Source organism: Balaenoptera musculus, chromosome 6 (assembly GCF_009873245.2).
Source record: "Balaenoptera musculus isolate JJ_BM4_2016_0621 chromosome 6, mBalMus1.pri.v3, whole genome shotgun sequence".
Taxonomy (NCBI): domain Eukaryota; kingdom Metazoa; phylum Chordata; class Mammalia; order Artiodactyla; family Balaenopteridae; genus Balaenoptera; species Balaenoptera musculus.
In genome coordinates, this window is record NC_045790.1 from 113,113,195 (window position 1) to 113,132,521 (window position 19,327).

At 54.4% G+C, this 19,327-nt stretch overlaps 1 protein-coding gene across 2 annotated transcripts in view; it reads right to left on the reverse strand.

Annotated features, from left to right (window-relative positions):
* Nucleotides 1–19,327, reverse strand: part of OLFM1 (olfactomedin 1) — a 38,167-nt gene that overhangs the window by 12,102 nt on the left and 6,738 nt on the right. Inside the window, exons 1-4 of one of the 2 annotated variants that reach the window (XM_036856724.1) lie at nucleotides 15,518–15,728; nucleotides 13,398–13,547; nucleotides 7,353–7,508; nucleotides 4,565–4,784 (exon numbers count right to left, since the gene is read on the reverse strand). In XM_036856724.1, coding sequence (XP_036712619.1) covers nucleotides 4,565–4,784; nucleotides 7,353–7,508; nucleotides 13,398–13,547; nucleotides 15,518–15,667 — 676 coding nt within the window. In that variant the 5' untranslated portion in view covers nucleotides 15,668–15,728. Of the gene's footprint in view, nucleotides 1–4,564; nucleotides 4,785–7,352; nucleotides 7,509–13,397; nucleotides 13,548–15,517; nucleotides 15,729–19,327 lie in introns of those variants that run through there. The other variant, XM_036856725.1, reaches the window with a different exon arrangement.

The following is a 19,327-nucleotide window of genomic DNA, read 5'->3' on the forward strand; positions in this document are numbered from 1 at the left end:
GCGGTTCCCGAGCACTTCCCGGAAGGAACCTGGGGGGACACCTGCCTGCCTGTGGGGACCACTGAGGTCACTGCCGTGAGTGGCACCTGGACTCGGGTTCCCTCCCACCTCGCCGTCCTAGTCAGTCCCCTGCAGACTGAGACACCCTAAACTTCCCTCTCAATCCCGAGTGCAAATTCGTATGTGCTAACTTATCCACTGTCCTTGGGAGCAGCTCACTCACCCGGCTCCATCCCGGCCTCTGGGGAGGAGGTAAGGGCCCCTCTCTCTGTCTCCTACAGAGGCCTTTAGCACCGGAGAACCAGGACGGTCCAGTTGGGGGAAGCCCTAAAGTCAGCTAGTTCTCCTCATTTTACAGACAGGACTGAGGGCTGACACTAACGGGCACGTGACATGCCCGGGACACGTGCATGAGTACGAGCGACGTTCTGCATTGGATCTTAAGTCTCTGCTTTTGGCTGGTTTAGCTGCTGGGGCATCTGATTCTGCAGGCTCTCCACAAGTGGCAGTGAAAGCTCGGGGGACGGGGTCGCCGGGCAGCTCTGCCTTCTCCCTTGCCTTGCCCGGGAACCAGAGGAACTGCAGGGGAGCCGTGGGGACCCGCCTCCCTTCCGGATGATGCCCGAGAGATGCTGAGCCCAACCTCCAGTTCTAGAAATCAGACTTTCAGATTCACGTTCTGGCTGGGCCATTAGGAAAAACATACAATCCCATCAAGAGAGGGGTTTAAAAATAATAGAAACAGAAAACCAATGGAACCTGCAGTCCTTGGTTTTTTTTTTTTCCTGTGTACGGAATTGTCAGCAACATCAATTTGAAGAGAATAGAGACCTAATTAAGAGCACTTTTGGGAAACTGCAGGGAGACCCTCTTCCCCATAATTACACCAGGAAGGTAACCGAGATGCTGTTCACCAGAGCAAGGAACCTACAGTCAGACTTCAGACCCAGGAGACAAGAGGCGGAGGTGGCGGGGGGCTGGGGGTGGGTGGGGGAGGCCGAGGAAGGAACTGCCGACCTCTGAGACACTGCATCTTCAGAAGTCCTACCCGCCCAGGACAGCATCAGTGCTGGCTTCCCCTGTTCTATGCTTACCGGCAACCTCCCAGCAAAGAAACAGGCTGCTAAGACGGTACCTATTTGCAAGGCTAAAATAAAGACTAAAATAAGCAGCCACAGGATATTGGTTGGGTCTTTAAGTTACCGAACTTGAATGAAAACCTAGGAAGTGGGAGAAGCAGCAGCAGCTAAATCTACGTATTACCTGTTGTCTGTCTACCTACCTACCTACCTACTTATTACCTGTTGTCTACCTACCTACCTACCTACCTACCTACTTATTATCTGTTGTCTACCTACCTACCTACCTACCTACCTAATTACCTGTTGTCTGTCTACCTACCTACCTACCTACTTATTACCTGTTGTCTACCTACCTACCTACCTACTTATTATCTGTTGTCTACCTACCTACCTACCTAATTACCTGTTGTCTGTCTACCTACCTACCTACCTACTTATTACCTGTTGTCTACCTACCTACCTACCTATTGTCTGTTGTCTAACTACCTACCTACCTACTGACTTACCTACTTACTTATCGACCTATTATCTGTTGTCTATCCCACTACCTACCTACCTACCTACTTATTATCTGTTGTCTAATTACCTACCTACCTACTGACTTACCTACTTACTTATTGACCTATTATCTGTTGTCTATCCCACTACCTACCTACCTATTTACCTATTATCTGTTGTCTACCTACCTACCTACTTATTATCTGTTGTCTATCTACTACCTACCTACCTACTTATTATCTGTTGTCTACTTACCTACCTACCTACTTATTATCTGTTGTCTACCTACTTACCTACTTATTATCTGTTGTCTACCTACCTACTTACCTACTTACTTATTATCTGTTGTCTACCTACCTACCTACCTACCTACTGATTATCTGTTGTCTATCTACCTACCTACCTACTTATTATCTGTTGTCTACCTACCTACCTACCTATTATCTGTTGTCTACCTACCTACTTATCTGTTGTCTACCTACCTACCTACCTACCTACTTATTATCTGTTGTCTATCTACCTACCTACCTACCTACTGACTTACCTACTTACCTATCTACCTATTATCTGTTGTCTATCCAACTACCTACCTACTGACTTACCTACCTACCTATTTACCTATTATCTGTTGTCTATCTATCTACCTACCTATCTACGTATTATCTGTCTACCTTCCTACTAACCTACTTATCTATCATCTGTCTGTCTAACTACCTACTGACCTACCTACCTACCTATCATTGGTCTAGCTGTCTCTTTACCTAGCAATCATGTCTAGCTATCGTGAACTACCTACCCACCTGCCTACGTGTCCTATCACCACCTACTCTGTGCCGAGCACAGTGTGCAGCCCGTGATGTGAATGGTGTCTGTGGACTCACACAGTGACCCCAGGGCACAGGGACTCCTACGCCTTCATCTTACAGACGAAGAGGCAGCTGGCACGCAAAGTGGTCAGTGCCTTGGTTGAGCCACAGGGCCATCGAGTGGCACTTACTACTTCAGGACACTGCCTCCCCCAGATGGGGGTTCTCAGTTCAGTGTTCACCCGCATCACCCACCCGAGGGCTGGTGAAAGACGGATCCCTGCCCACCAGCCCGAAGACTCAGCAGGTCCATCTACAGGTCAAGGTCTTTCTGAGCGCAGAAGTGACTGCACTCAGTGGTGGAGAACAGGGCTCCGAGGGCCTCTTTATCCTCTCTTCTTACTCCCAAGTTGGCCATTTCAGCGGCCCAAGGGGAACCATGTGAAAGCCACAAGATCCCAAGCCCTAAAGTGAATTCACCCAGCTTCTAAAAATAGGCTGAGTTCGGACACAAAGGCTGCTCGTCTGGGAAGGGCAGAATCCTCCTGGAAAGACCCTTAGCTTCTCATCAGTTGTAACTTTGCCCTCTGAATTTCTATTTTGCTCCTTCATCCGTTAATTGGAAAACGTGAAGGTTTAATCTTGGTTTACCACTGGTCTACACGGTCTGTCTACCGGGGAATAAAAATGCTGCTGTGGAGAAATAAGTAACAAAGAAACCCCCAGGGGCCGAGAGCCCTCAGGGGGAGCGTTGGAGGGTCTGGAGAGAGGTGATGGGAGCTTAGGGTAGAGGGAGCTTTATGGGTAGAAACCCAAGGACAGTGCCCACCAGAAGTATTCATGTAGTCCCATAACCACTGATAAGCCTGATAACCAGTAACATTTCAAACATTCCCGCTGCCTCCTGAATGCTGAAATGGGAAGAGCTGGTAGAGACCGTCCAGCCCAGACCCCCTCCCCGGGATTGTCCCAGGTCACCCAGTCCCGGACACACCAGGACATGGGTGCCATCAAGCACATCTGAAAAACCGCAGCAGATAATCCTTCCCATGATGCAAGTGTACACATCACAAAGGATTCGTCCTAATGCCCCCAACATCGCTCACTGCCCTCTCCCGGACTGGGGAGCTTTACTAGGGCACCTAGAACGGCATTAAAAATAAACTAGATGTGGGAACAAACAAAAAGGTTGGCTGACTCGAGCTCCTTGCCCTTTGAACGTTCTCTCTCTCCCACTTAATAGCAATGGGGATTTTTTTTTTTAAAGTATTTGTTCCTTTGGGATGTTTTAAGTTTAAAATAAGGCATTTGTAGTGTGTGTGGGGTGGGGGATGAAAAGGGAATCAAGTGAAAACATCAGATAAAACCTAAAGGAAACTTTTCCATAAAGCAGAATTACCCTCAAAGCTACCCTAAGTTACTCTTAAAAGTAAACCATATGAAAATGAACAACCTCTGTGTTAGAGAACAGTGGGTGGAAGGGCCAGCCAATCTTTCCTAAGAAAACCTGAAAATGGAATTGGGATTTAAAATGTGCTATTTAAAAGTGGACTCCGACGCCAACACGTTAAGACTTGCTAAAGCAGTTAACACGAAAGTTGATAAGGCGAGTGGGTATCAACCACAAATAAGACTCCGAAGGAGCCCAGGGGCCGCCGGCCCCCAGTCCCACCCCTTCCAGGCACCAGGAGGGACTCCCTGGCTTGTTGCGAATGGCAAGTCTTCCACTGTGACGTGATGGATTTTTCTGCATGATTCAGTATCTCAGGGAGCTCCATCAGCCCTCGTTCGCAAGCTGGAGGGAATCTAAGATGTATGTTTCCCGCTCTATGAAAACCTGTGTCTTAAAAAGTCACCCAACACACACATACACACGCACACACACACACACACACATTCTTCAGATGGTAGGTAACACCTAACATCATTTTTCCAGATGTGCAGCTCAATGGGGTCTGTGAGCTGGCCTCTGCACAGGATTGGACAAGGCCCTAGGACAGGTGGTGCCTACTTCCCTCGGCTATCTGTCAAGGTAGCCCTACCCAGGAGCCCTAATCCAGCCATTGCTCGCTGACGCCAGGCGGGCGCTGTCCACTTCAGCACCACTCCCTAAGCCTGAGTGAGCTGAGCGGGGAGGTGGGAGGTGCAGTGCCCCGCCCCGCAGGGTGCCGGGCCTACCTAGTTTTTGCATGCATGCACGGAGCCTTTCTTCAAGATTGGACACTCTGCTCTGAAGTTCATCGTAGTCATAGGCGCCAATTTCTTCTTGCAGCTCGTTAAGCACTGACGTCAGATTCTGGACTTCCTCTTTAAACTGCAATACCAATTTGGCATCGGCCTTGTACTCTTCCAACACAGGTATCAAAGGCCTAAGTTCATCCATTTTCGCTTTTATCGCCTGCAAGGTTAAAATAAGCTGGGTTCAGTGCGATGCGTGCAAAAACTTGTAACACCCTGCCTTGGCCTGGCTTCTCCCTAGGTGAGGGAAAATGTCCACACTCCCGCTTTATTTATAGATTGATTTATTCTGGTCCACAGGAGTTAGAAGAGCATATTAAACAGTCTTCAGAACACCAACATATTTGGGAAAGGTCTTTATTGTCAGTTTAGAATGCAACATCTGAAGGTTACATGCTTTAAGTCACATACACAAAGTTTCTTTTTTTTTTGGTTTTTTTTTTCCAAAAAATGCATTGACAAGGGTTCAAACTATTCATGAGATGCATCTACAGTTGCATGCAAAAGAGATCCTGGTTGTATTCAAGGTTCCTTAGGGGTATGGTGCTAAGTAACGGGAAATAATAGTAAAAATGCAGGGTGCAAAAAAGCTCTCTGGCCCTCTGTCATGGTTACATGGGAGTGGACTGCTTCTTCAGTCACTGCAGCATTGAAAAAACTCTTTTAAGTTAGCCCTGCAAGCAAAAAAATGAAAACTGTTGAAGAACTAGCTTACTAGCCTGCCTTAAACAGATAGCCATTAACAGACAAATATTTTCACGGTCACTTAAAAAAAAAAAAATCACACTTCAAGGCTAGAGTCAGTCCAGACAAACTGCTTTAACAGCTATGTAGATGCCCTCACAGCAATTTCTGCTGAAAGTGTTTAAGGCAATTAAAGTGTGGTCAAAGGCAAGGGCTGCTTTTCTTCCCTCAGAGCCATAGTGCCCCAGATTTGGGAACTGTGACAGAGTGCTTGCAAAGAGGAGCTAGCCCACAGATGAAGACACCCTTAGAGGAATCTGAGTCTACCCCAGAGAAGGGAGTGCTGGCCTTACGAGGAGAGACACAAGCTCTTTGGGGTCGGGCAGGTCAAAATCTCTTTCCGAGATAATTCTTGAGGACATGTCTGAAGCAAGGACACGTCCACCTGCACCCACCAAGAGCGACTGGCTCATTTCTCCTCAACAGGATCAACCTGCTATTATTTTATTTATAATATAGATTTATAACTTCATTAGCTTGCCATTTCATCTATATAATGTATTGCTTTCACAAGCGAACTGGTTCTTGCTTCATGCGGGGAGCATACATCAGAGGAAAACATTACGATAGAAAGGGCAGGAAGACCTAGGAGTATCAGCAGATTCCAGTCCAGTGGGGCTGTGTAATTTGACCCATTCATTTAGATCTGGGCTAGGTTTCTAATTAACATGCATGTGTACCTTAATTAAGGGGCATATAATTTGTCAATTTAATCATTTTGAAGCTGAGTAAACTCTAGGTGTATATATACATATTTGTACATATGTATATATAATTTTAGGTCAAACCAACTCCAGCTTTAATGTCCAGAGTTACATGGAGAAAAGGAACACTTACTGGGAAGTGAGAAAGATGTTGGCGTCTCTCTTCCTTCCCTGCAAATCTACAGTGAGCCTTGTCACAGCTAAATTAGGTCAGATGTGAAGAACTGCCCTGAGTGATCCCTGCTCAGAAATGGCTCTAATCAATTAAGCTAATCCTTGGCTAATGTGATTCACCTGCAGCAGCTGTTGAGTCAGGAAGGACCAATCACGTGCCTTCCTAGCTAATCTGCAACTTGGCTGGAGAAGCTGGGACCTGGGGCCCTGGCCTCAGAAGCTAATAGGTGTGAAAACCGCACCTCAACTCTGCCCCTTTCAAGGTGAGTTTCGTCAAACCAGGGTGAGGGCAGGTGGCCTCTCTGTTTCTAAGGAGTGCTGCCCTTTGCAAGAAAGAGAGCTTCCTTGCTGGGCTCCTCCCTGGCCTCAAACTGCTATTCTGGAGGGCGAGTGGGAGCATGAAGGGGAACCATGCAGTCTCGGAGAGGGAGGAGGGAGGAGAAGGAGAAGGAGAGGAGGAGGGGGAGGGGGAGGAGAGGAGGAGGGGGACAGGGAGGAGGGGGAGAGGAAGGAGAGGAGGAGGGAGAGGGGGAGGAGAGGAGGAGGGGGAGGGGAGGAGAGGGGGAGGGGAGGAGAGGGGGAGGGGAGGAGAGGGGGAGGGGGAGGGGAGGAGGGGGGGAGGGAGGGGGGGGAGAGGAAGGAGAGGAGGAGGGGGAGGGGAGGAGGGGGGGGGGGGGAGTGGAGGAGGAGGGGGAGGGGAGGAGAGGGGGAGGGGGAGGGGAGGACAGGCGGAGGGGGAGGGGAGGAGAGAAGGAGGGGGAGGGGGAGGAGGAGGGGGAGGGGAGAGGGAGGAGGAGGGGGAGGGGAGGGGGAGGAGGAGGGGGAGGGGGGGGGGGGGGAGGGGGGGGGGGAGGAGGAGGAGGGGGAGGGAGGAGAGGGGGAAGGAGAGGAGGAGGGGGAGGGGGAGGAGAGGAGGAGGGGGAAAGGGAGGAGAGGAGGAGGGGGACAGGGAGGACGGGGAGACGAAGGAGAGGAGGAGGGGAGGGGAGGAGAGGAGGAGGGGGAGGAGGAGGAGGAGGGAGGAGAGGAGGAGGACAGGGAGGAGGGGGAGGGGGAGGAGAGGGGGAGGAGGAGGAGAGGGGGAGGATGAGGAGCAGCGCACATACCTTGAACTGCCTGGCCAGGTGTTGCTTATGACTCTCCTCCACCTGTTTGAACTTGGACTCCAGTCCTTTCATCTGGTTCTCCATCTTCTCCACGTACTGCAAGTCCCTCTGAGTCCGCCTGTCCAGGACCTCTATGGATTGAGACATGTTTTGCACCTGTCAAAAAGGCAACAGATTCAAGGACGGAGCTGCGGCAGGTGCCCGAAGACCTCATCTGCCTCCTAACGAACGACAGTGACCTTTTCCACGTGGCCAGCCCCCTGGGAGCCAGAAGCGGCTCGTGCGTGACTTACTAGTTAATCACCAGTAGCAGGGATTGTTATGACCAAGAAACCCCCAAACAGAGCAAATTGGTTCGGTCAACATTTCTTCTGCCATCTTCCAGGACGTGTTCTTACAACCAGGGGTGCAGGGACTTCTGGTTCCCTGTTGGTCATAGCTCCAGGCATATGGCTTTGGGTGATTTTTTTCTTCTTTTTTTTGGGGGGGGTTGGGCAGGTGATTGTTTCTAGTCTCTTTATTCTGCAGGATGAAATCGGTCAGGCAGGCATAAACACCAACAAAGATGAACAGCATAGCTGGGCTTCCCCCACCTCCAGGCACAGATCTCTTTCCCCCTAAATCTCACTGGGTGTCTCGCTGAGAGGGCTGATTGCATAAGCGCAGTGCTCGGGAAGCAGGGGACTGGGCTCCCGGATTCTGCATCTTGCACGTCATCCGTCACATCCCACAGTATCATAGGTAGATGACTGTTCTGCAAACATGTACATTCAGAACAGAGATTCAGGAATCAATCACCCAGCAAATGAAGAATCTCTGTTCCACATCTTTACAGGCAGATCTGAATTGAGTCTAGCCTCAAGATGAAACTTTAATATGCAACAGGGTTCCAGAGAGCTTCAAAGAAAAACAGTTTTAGTGCAGCCACCTGCCAGTGCATTTTATTTTCAGGAAACTGGCTTGCGCTTCTGTGCCAAGGCATTTGGGGTGGCAGGGAGGTGGAAAGAGGCTCAGGGTGGCTGAAGTGCTATTTGGGTCATTTTCTCAGAATCGAATCCAATTACCAGTGGGAAGATACCTCCATAACCGCAAATCTTCATTTCTGGTTTTTCTGCTGAATTTGCAAATACCCTCCCTTTTTGGAACTAAATCATTTGGGTGTGAGGCTTAGCTTTGCCTGGTCAGTAAAAGAAGAGATGATAGTGTGGTTTGCACTTCTTAAGGTATGTCCTTCACCCCCCGCAAATAAAATAAATGAGAAAGAGCAACCAAATGGGGGAAAAACTGATACCCCTCAACTCAGCGCTTAAAAATGCCTGGGATTCTACGGCTTGTTATCTGAAAGTAATGCACACATATTCAGTTTAAAAATTCAAGTTTGTAAAATACAGTTATGTGGGTGACTCTGACTCGCTCTGATCCTTTCTGTTTCGATGTTTTAGGGGAAACTGAAATATATTTGCTCTGTTACCTTAGGTCTTCCTGTCCCCCTCAACAGTTTGTTCTGTCACTTTGAATAACTGAGGACTTCTTTTGCGAAAAGCTGTACTTCCCTCTATCCTTCCAGGCCCAGCCCAAACGCCACCTCCTCCAGGGAGGCTTCCCTGATGAGCCAAGCCTTTATCCTTCCAGGCCCAGCCCAAACGCCACCTCCTCCAGGGAGGCTTCCCTGATGAGCCAAGCCAGAAGTGGCCGCACACCACTTGGAAACACCATCACCTTGTTGGCACCATGCCTGCATGGCAGTGACCCACACCCCTGTCTCAACTGCCTTGCTGGACAACGGGGGGAGGTGGACGGGCCTCGTTCACACCTGTGACCCAGCACCTAATGCACAGCCGTAGGGCGGGAGGAAGGAACAAAAATGACAGCTCCAGTCAAGACCCCTCCTCCTCCTCCTAGGGGGATTCTTGATGCGACAGCAAAACCCACAAGGTTGCCGGATAAAACCTGCTGAGCAGAAGCCGCGGGACCCTCGCTGGCTTCAGCCTGGTTCTTCTGCTGGGGCCACACACAGCCCTCTGGGCTGTTCATCTGCCCGAGAAGGATGCTTTTAACGAATTTAAAAGTTTTTAAATTAAATTTTAAATTTAGAAAACGTATTTCAAAGATGCTAAGTCACTCAGTCGCTTTAATACACCCCTCCTATAGTCCTTCCCAGGCCGGATGAGCACCTCCCTCTCCGGCTGATCAGAAAGCAGATAATCAAGCCCCAGGCAGCCATCACACTCCTGCATCCTCTCTGATCTCCTGGTCTAGAGGCCCCGCCTCTGAGCGTGTCCATTCTCTTACCTGTAGGATGTGTCCCTGAGAAGCCAACTGAGGAGTTCAAGGTCACACAGCTACCAAAGGCACAGTCCCCACCCCCCCACCCCCGCCCAAGGTGGCTGCAGGTGCCGAGGGGGGAGGGGCGGCAGCAACCTGCGCACGCACGCAGCAAACACAGCTGGCCTGGAGGCGACCACTGATCGCTAATACTTATGGGACGTTTTCTACGTTCCAGGCGCTGTGCTGAGGCCACATGGATCTCATTTGATCCTTACAAAACTCTGGGAGGTGGGCGCTATTTCAAGTCTCATTGTACACAGAAGGAGACCAAAGGCTCAGAGAAGTTAAGTGCCTTGGCTACTGTCACACAGCAGACACCCACCATGCAAGGCCCGGACTGACTCCAGAGCCCACACTTTGAAACTCTGGGCCATGAGCTTCTTCAAAGAGAACAGAGCCTGAGGCCCCTGCCCGCCTTTTGCCCTGGGTCCTTGGCCCTAAGGCGGGGTGAGGGGGCTGGTTTTCACGAGACACTGGTGCTAGGCTCCGCTCAAGACTGCAGGCCAGTTCAAAGCAGCACCTCTGGGCTCGGGACCGAAGGCTCCACCTTTGGAAGCTCCTCAGGTGGGTTTTAACAGGACGCCAGGCTGGAGAAACAGGCACAGCTGGGACCACAGGCCCACGGACAGAACAGATGCTCAGACGGTGCCCACCGAGAAGGACCGAGAAGGACCGAGAAGGAGGAGGCTGGGGAAGGAGTGGGGGACGCACGGCCCTGCCCTTCTCGTGCAGCAGGCAGGCCCTCTGTACAACAGACGGCTTCTGCCTTGAGAACACAGTGCCACGAGGGTGTAAAGGCGGGCTTTAAATTTTTAAGCAGTAACGCTGTGGCGTACGCAGGCAGGAAGGAGGCCTCCAAGGCCTGTGTTCCCAGGGGCTCGCAGAGCTTTCTGGAACTGAACATGGCCTCCCAAGGGCTTGAGGGGCCACCCCCCAGCCGCCCGAGGCCCCTCCGAGCTCCACCTCCCTCCTCTACAATAATGAATAATTAAAGGCCCAGTTAGGCTTCGGTCTAGTCTGGTGTCAGTGAATGTTTGTGGAACCTGTTACATGCATTTTTCTTTAATTCTTTTAAAGTGATTTACTGCGGTGGCCAAAGATGGCAGCACAAAAACGCACAGGTCCTCAGGGGAGCCAGGCGGCAGCTCCTCCAAGCCCTCCTCCTGCCCAGGCCCCTTCCACACAGCAGGGCCGCGACAGCCTCAGGGACCCCCCACCCTCCACACTGACTTGAAGAAAGGGACCTGCTTTGCCAGAACCCGTGTGAGGGTCTGTGCATGAGGCGGGCTTGAACCGAGCTAGGCGGACTCCGCCGGCTGCCGGGCCTCCTCCGGGCCTCCCCCCGGGGTGGAGGCTCTCCTCCCAGCACAGGGCCCCCCAGCGCTCCTCAGCTGATGGAGAAGTCACGGCTTTACTGAGGGTGTGTGTTTGTGTGACGTGTGTACGTGTGAGGTGTGTGGTGACTGTGCATCTGTATATGTGTGTGTGGTCTCTGTGTGTTCAGTTACATGTGGTGTATGTACATGTGTTGTGTGTGGTGTGTGTAAGCGTGAGGTGTGTGTGGTGACTGTGCATCTGTATATGTGTGTGTGGTCTCTGTGTGTATCTGTGTGTCCAGTTACATGTGGTGTATGTACATGTGTTGTGTGTGGTGTGTGTTCGTGTGAGGTGTGTGTGGTGACTGTGCATCTGTATATGTGTGTGTGGTCTCTGTGTGTTCAGTTACATGTGGTGTATGTACATGTGTTGTGTGTGGTGTGTGTAAGCGTGAGGTGTGTGTGGTGACTGTGCATCTGTATATGTGTGTGTGGTCTCTGTGTGTATCTGTGTGTCCAGTTACATGTGGTGTATGTACATGTGTTGTGTGTGGTGTGTGTAAGCGTGAGGTGTGTGTGGTGACTGTGCATCTGTATATGTGTGTGTGGTCTCTGTGTGTATCTGTGTGTCCAGTGACATGTGGTGTATGTACATGTGTTGTGTGTGGTGTGTGTTCATGTGAGGTGTGTGGTGACTGTGCATCTGTATATGTGTGTGTGGTCTCTGTGTGTATCTGTGTGTCCAGTTACATGTGGTGTATGTACATGTGTTGTGTGTGGTGTGTGTTCGTGTGAGGTGTGTGGTGACTGTGCATCTGTATATGTGTGTGTGGTCTCTGTGTGTATCTGTGTGTCCAGTTACATGTGGTGTATGTACATGTGTTGTGTGTGGTGTGTGTTCGTGTGAGGTGTGTGTGGTGACTGTGCATCTGTATATGTGTGTGTGGTCTCTGTGTGTTCAGTTACATGTGGTGTATGTACATGTGTTGTGTGTGGTGTGTGTAAGCGTGAGGTGTGTGTGGTGACTGTGCATCTGTATATGTGTGTGTGGTCTCTGTGTGTATCTGTGTGTCCAGTTACATGTGGTGTATGTACATGTGTTGTGTGTGGTGTGTGTAAGCGTGAGGTGTGTGTGGTGACTGTGCATCTGTATATGTGTGTGTGGTCTCTGTGTGTATCTGTGTGTCCAGTTACATGTGGTGTATGTACATGTGTTGTGTGACGTGTAAGCGTGAGGTGTGGTGACTGTGCATCTGTATATGTGTGTGTGGTCTCTGTGTGTATCTGTGTGTCCAGTTACATGTGGTGTATGTACATGTGTTGTGTGTGGTGTGTGTAAGCGTGAGGTGTGTGTGGTGACTCTGCATCTGTATATGTGTGTGTGGTCTCTGTGTGTATCTGTGTGTTCAGTTACATGTGCTGTGTGTGATGTGTGTGTGTGTCTGTGTGCGTGTGCGTACGTGAGCACGTGTGTGTGGTGTGGGAGGTGTGACCCCTCTCCCGCAGGGTGTGAAGGGGCCTGATGTAAAACGCACCCTCTCCCTGGGGAGGGTGGTGAGTGGAGCCGTAGGGCCGCCGTTTCTCCTTCTCCCCTCAGCAACTCCCAGGACAACCGGCGCTCAGGTTACCTGAGACCCCAGGGCTCCCGGGCGGAATGTTCCAGGAAGCGGGTTGCCAAGATCCATGGGGAGCGCCAGCGTCCGCGGGGGGCAGAGGTCGCCGGGCCAGGTGGGAGGCCGGGCCCGGGTTTGAGAGGCAGCCCGGCTCCCCTGCTCCCTGGCTGTTTGCCTTGGGAGAGCCAGCCCACCTGCCTGGACCCAGATTTCCACTTCTTAAAACGGGGTGAAAATCTCACCACCTTCACCTGGCTCTTGTGACGATCAAGTGAAAGAACAGATTCAAACCGCAAGTGCTGTGCCCAGGTGGGTTACAAAGGTGACGATTTAATCTGCTTTTGCACCGGGAAGGCAGCCACGGGCGTGAACGCCTGGTCTGGCTGTCGCTGGGTCCAACCACTCAGAAGCGGGACAAAGATCCCACCCAGCGGCCCTGCTTCCGGGCTCCAAGGGAGCTCTCCCAGGTTCTGCTCGGCGACAGCTCTGAGCCCTCTGGACCACAGGCTGTGGGCGTGACCCGGAGATGGCGGTGTGGGAGAGGAGCCCCAAATGCTCCCTCGCTAAAGCCCACGTGGCTCCCAGTGGAGCTTTTCGCCTCCTCCTGGGCAGCCCTGGGGGAGTCTCCATTCCTCCCTCCCTCCCTCCCTCCATCCATTTCATTCATTCACCAATATTCCCAGTGGGCCATGCCAGGGAAGAGTGAGGCCTTGGAGCTGGGACGGACCTTGCTGCCAGCGTGGGCACACAAATGCACACACACATGCACACACCCTGCGTAGACTCACCTTCTCCAGCAGCTGCCTCAGCTGTTTCGTGCGGGCATCCCGTGAACACATGGTCTGCTGGGGGGCAACCACAGTGCAGATACACCTGCCCTCACTGTCCTGGGCAGAGCTGTACACCTGCCAGCTCTCCTCAGGGTTGGTGGGCAGCACCTGGAGGGGAGAAGGTGGGGCGAGGGAGAGGGAGGGAGAGAAAGTGAGACCAGAAAGCAGCGCACCGGGGATGACCGTCCACGTCCAGCCCCCGGGAAAGGGCAGAAAGAAGTGGTCCAAAGACATGTGCCGACTGTGGGGAGGTACAAACAGGGAGGAACACAGACAGTCTCCCATCAGGATCCCCAGGGCTGGAAGGGAGTCAAACAGGCACGACTCTTTAAAAAATTGTTTTAATTCAAGGGATTTTTAAATTTAGGGGATGTTTGGAGTTTTGGCATCTGACCCAACTGATAGGTTAGGTGGAAGGGAGGGGTGACCGGAGAGGGCATGCTGGTTGAGGAACAAGGCAGGAAAGCAAGTGGCTGGCTGACTCACAACGGCACGTAACTGAGAAGTAAGATCTCCTCCCGTAAGGTGAGCAGGGCAGGCTGGTGCAGCCTCTCTGCTGCTCCCTGGTACTGGAGAAGCAGCCCCAGTGGTACTAGCCGGGATCCAGCAGCCTCTTAGCCCAGAGCTGCGATGACCCCGAGCCCCAGCAGTGTTCCCGCTGGCAGTCTGGTGGAGGCTGCCCGCGAAGATGCTGCGCTTCAACTCCGCACAGGCTGCCACCCACTAGCCACTGGGCAGATGTCACCAAGTTGCTGGTGACATGTTGGGCAGGGGTCACACCCAACCTCACTCCTGAGGTGTGCCCAAGGACCGTCACGAAACCAGAGCTGCACATGACCGCTGACATGGTGACATGGCTGGTGTCACCTTACAACACAGCTCAGGTGGTCCCGCCCATGTCCATGGGGCAGACAGACACCACTGTCCGAAAACACCCCGAGTACAGACCCTGCAGCCTGCCCGGTGGCCTCAGGTGGTCACCTCCCTGCTATTTTTAGCGTTGGTATGGGGAGAAGTTGGGTGGAGGGAATCCACACTAGATACATTTCATTTCATTCATTTCCAACCCCAGGAGCTCAGGACCCAGAGGCAGGAACAAAGTCATCAGGAAGAAAATGCTGCATGCAATTCTCGGAAGAGCAGGTGAGGTGAGCGGATGACGGTCTTAGAAGGGGTCACCAGGAGACCTCCTCCCCGAGCACTGCGCCCTTGACAGCCCAAAGGGAGCGTGAGAGGAAGCCGCGTGTCCTTCACCTCTCCTTTTGGCTTAGAGGAGGCGAGCCTGAGGCGCGCCCCTTCCTCCGCCGGCGGCCGTTCCCCGGTGGTTCCGGCTCAGCCTCGGCTCCCGCCACCACCTAAGTCAGTCCAGTCCAGAGGCGGCCCTGGCCGCTCACCCCCTCCCCCAAGGCATCGAGAAGCTTTTGGGTAGGCAGGGTGGGAGGAGGGCGCGGAAGGCGAGGGGCGAGCCCCGCAGCTGCGGCTCCCCGGGCCCCGCCCGGCCCCTCTGCACCCTCCGCCGGCGGGGACCTTGTGGATCTCCGCATGGGGTTGGGGAGAGAAAGACGCCTTGGGACTTTGAGGGCAAGAGCTCCGGAGCCCGCCCGCCCGGGCCCCCTCCGGCCGGTCCAGTCCGGCTTTTGCAAAGTGGGGCGGGCTCAGTTCCGAGCCCCGGCTGGACCCAGCCAGACTGGGGTCCACCGCGTCTCCACCCCTTACTTGCTGAGTGACCTTGGACAAGTCCCCAAGACCCCGGCTTCAGTTTCCTAACCTTATCAAGGGACTTATTAGTTGAATGAGGACTCCAAGCCTCTGAGTCCCTGGGCAGGCTCCGCGGCCCCGCGAGGGGACCGGGCAGAGGCAGGAAGCGCCACACAGAGGGGACCGCGGTCGGAGGAGTGGCCGAGGCTGGGGTGTGGGGAGCAGGGTCGCCACCGCAGCGCGCAGGAGCCGCCTCGGCCCCCGCGCGTGCCCTTGCCCCTGCGCCCTGCTCCCCCGCGCGGCGCCCTCCCGCCCGGGGCTGGGGACCGGGAGGGAGCGGGGAAGGAGGCCCCGCCAGGGCGGGCGGCGGGCGCACTTACGCCGGTGCTGCGGTCGAGCGTCCCGCCGCTGGCCGCCGAGAGCTTGGTGGTGTTGAGGCCCACCAGCGAGGGCAGCGTCTGGGACATCCAGTTGGTGATCATGGCCATGGTGCTGAGCACAACCCCGATCTTGAGCAGCGGCACCGACATCGCGCCTGGAATGCCTCCTGCGCCCGCGCCGCGCCGGCGCCGGCTCCGCGCCCCGGGCAGCCTTCAGGCGGCGGGCACCGCGGCGGGCAGGGGCGCCTGGCCGTGTCCCCGCGCCCCCTCGGCCCGCCGCCGCCCGCCCGCCGCCGCCGCCGCCGCCGCCCCGCGAGCCCCGGCCATGGCCGCGCCGCCCCGGGCGCCCGGGAGAGTGGCCGCCCCGCCGCTGCCCACTGTCCTCTGCCACCCGCCCGCCGCCGGGAAGAGCCGCCGGCTCGGGCTCTGAGCGCCGCGCGGACTGCGCGCGGGGGCCGCGGCCGGGAGGCGGGGACACGTCCGGGCGGCGGCCGACGCAATCTGCCCAGGAAATGGGTGGATTTTTCCTCTCCACTCCGGCTCCCCGCCGCCCCCTGGCTGCTGGCAGCGAGGCCTGCAGAGCCCCGTAACCAAGGAGTAGGGAGGGGGTGGCCCCGGAGGAAAGACAGAGCACCCCCTCTCAAGTCTTCAAACTCCGCCCGCGCAGACGGCGGCCTCCCTAGCGCATGGGCTGGCCGCTGCCCTTCCACCCTCAAGGCCGCCGGCCAGCGAGGCCCGGGCACCCCTCTGAGACCCACCCCACCCATGCCCAAGGCCTCCGCACCGCTGCTGGGGACCTGCTTGGCGGTGGCTCCAGGCTTCCTCCAGCCCGGCAGCCCCCTGAAACCCAGCCAGGAAGGCGAACTCTTGGCGGGCTCCGAAAGCAGCCCCTGGTGGGGGGTCTCCAGCCCCAGCGCTGGGGGAGGGGGCTAGGGGAAAGGCCCTTCTTGGAGCCCGGGACAGCCAGAAGCCCTAAGGCCTTTGCTGGCAGCCGTGGACCCGCCCAGTGTGGGCTCCTGGGTCCGGGTGTAAGGGGTGCGCACGCAGCAGGGGTGCAGAAGCTGCGTGTGGGTTTGGGGCTCAGGCCTCCGCGCAGGGTTGCTAAAGCGGCCCCATCCGTGGTGAGTGTGGTGCAGGTGGAGCCCTGGTCAGGGGCCTGGGGTCTGTGGCTGGGGGGCGGGGGGGGGGTGTCCTCACTGGCTCTCCGGGGTGGGGGGATCCTGATGCCCGGGCAGAGGGGCAGGGCAAGCTGGCACAAGTCCCCAGCCCTCGGCAGCATCGGTGTCAGGACACATGTAAGTCTCCTCGGAAGCGCAGGCCTGACTGGGTCAAACATCTTTATAGGGCTTTAGAATTTGCTGGAGACTTCTACGGGGAGACGAAAGGCACTTCCTCCAGGCCTCCCATTAAGCTTTTCTCTGCTCGGTCCCCCTATGTAGCGGGGACTCAGTTACAGCCAGGATGGTCCTGGCCTGAGCATTGGTGTGAGACCCATGAGCTGAAGGGGCTCCTTCGGTTTGTTTTCCTGGTTAATGCACGGAGCTGTGGCAGCCTCTGGGTTGGAAGCAGCAAATTTCAACAGTTGGGGAAGGGCGCCATCTCCCAGCTCCAGCGAGAACTGCAGGCTCTACTCAGCAACCGCGCTGCTCTGAGTCCCGCCAGCTGGGTCTGCGGGGGCAGCAGTCCCCCACTCTCCGCCTTTCTCCTTCAATGAATGTTTAACACCGATTTAGGGCCACGGGCTGTGCCAACCCAAATCACTCACACCCGCTTCCCACTGCAGAAGGACATGGACCACTTATTTTGTTGGAACAACTTCAAATCCAACCCAATCCAATCTCCAAAACCTCACGCCGTCCGTCGCGGAAGCTGCAGGTATTTACTTATCGCCTACTATGTGCAAGATGTGGGGTGCAGTGTGCTGTAGACCCCAGATCAAAACCACGACACGAGGTACAGCCTGCTGTAAACCCCAGGACAGAAGCAACAGCAACGCGATAGGTCAGACTCCGGGCACGGTGCGTGAACGAAAACTTCCCTGCAACCAACCGAGCACATGCATCGCCAAGAGAGGCATCTCAGAGTGGTCACTCCGTGTACAGACTCTGGGGCCAGACAGCCTGGGTTTGAGCCCTGGTTCTGCCCCTTACTGGTTGTGAGACCCTGGCCAAGGTAATTAGCCCTTCTGTGCCTCAGTTTCCCCATCTGTAAAACGGGTTTAATAATAGCAGGATGTGTAAGGATTCAGTGAGTCAGTGCAGGAGCAGATGGCCCATCCTCGCCATCCCCGCTTTGCAGAAGACCAGAGGTGCTCACAGGGGACGCTCAGCTGAGTGACTGGTGCGAGAACCTGTGATGGAGCTGGGATTCAGTGCCCCTGGACACCTCTGCCACCTCTCCAAAGAGCTGCTTTTGGCTAAAGACCACCCACAAGAGATGCTGTTGATACAGACAGACAAATGCGGAGGAGGTATTGCTGGACCTGAAAACAGCTCCCAACACCCAGAGCTATGTTCTAGGAAGGTGAGCTCCAATTGAGCAGATACAGAGAATTAAAAAAAACCTCTCCTGATCTTGAAGAACTTCTGATCTGATTTCATGGCAGTAATGTCCCGTGGGATTTACAATGGGTACTCTAAATTAGAAGAGTGCCAACCTGGCTGGCTTGTTCAGGGGAGGAAATGAAATCCAGGTCATTTACACCGATGAAGCCAAGTCCTGCTCCAAAGACCTGCTGGAGACTAGACCACCCAAGGGTTGAGGAATGCCTTCAGCTCCCCTGGCCCGGGACTCTCCCAGACTCTCCAGGGGACAGGCAATTAGGGCCAGCCTGGAGATCTGAAACCCCCTTATCATATTTCTCCTGAGCTTGCAGTCCTGATAGGGAGCCTTAAAAGGGTTTATGGCATCCCCTGAGGCATGGCTGAGAAGCAGTCTTTTAAAAAGATTTGGGTTACTCACACTGGGCTTGCCAAATGTGGGCTGCACCTTGGAATTCCTACAGCTCCCTGGGAACTCAGCTGACTCCAGGAGGTCAAAGCATTGAGAGGGATGGGAGGAAAAGCTGACTCACACCCCCCCATGCCTTTAAATCCTAGTCGTCATCTCATTACCTGTTAGTTCTCTATAGAGAATTGAATAGATGCACTGTTTTCGCCCCTCCCACCCACCAGCTGACTGCCCGAGGTCCACCCTGGCCTCCTCTCACACCCTCTGCTCCCGCTCTAGAAAGTTCCATGCTCCTTTCATAAATGTTGCCTCAGACTGTCACGTCCAGACAATGGGAGGGAGGCCACAGCCCCACCTTGTCTTATTTGCTCCAACAGAAATGGGGTCCAGTTCGGGAGAGGCACTTTGAAGAACGGGAACAGGAGAGTTCAGTGGGCACCTGGCCCTCCGGGCTGAACGCATGGCTCTTGGGGCCCCACAAACATTACCATTTCCTATTTTCCGGGTAAGGGAACTCATCATAACTAGTGGAGGACGGTCTGGTTTCTATTGAGTAAGTAATCGATCCTGACATGAACTAGAAGGTGGTGTCATTATAGAAACATCTGAGAGTCAGCTCTGGGGTCCAGCTGGGTTAGGGTTAGGAAACACCCCAGAATGTAACACTTGCTCAGAGCAGAGGACTTGGTGCTGCCGGATTTTAGAGGCTTCCACACGTGGCCACTCCCCGGAGCACACACTCCGCCCTCAACACATCACCAGCATCTCAGACCAGCGAGGACCCTCTGCCTGCGGACCCCAGACGTGGCCTCAGAAACCTCAGCCCCTCTACCAACGGTTGGTGTTGACTCTGGAGCAATC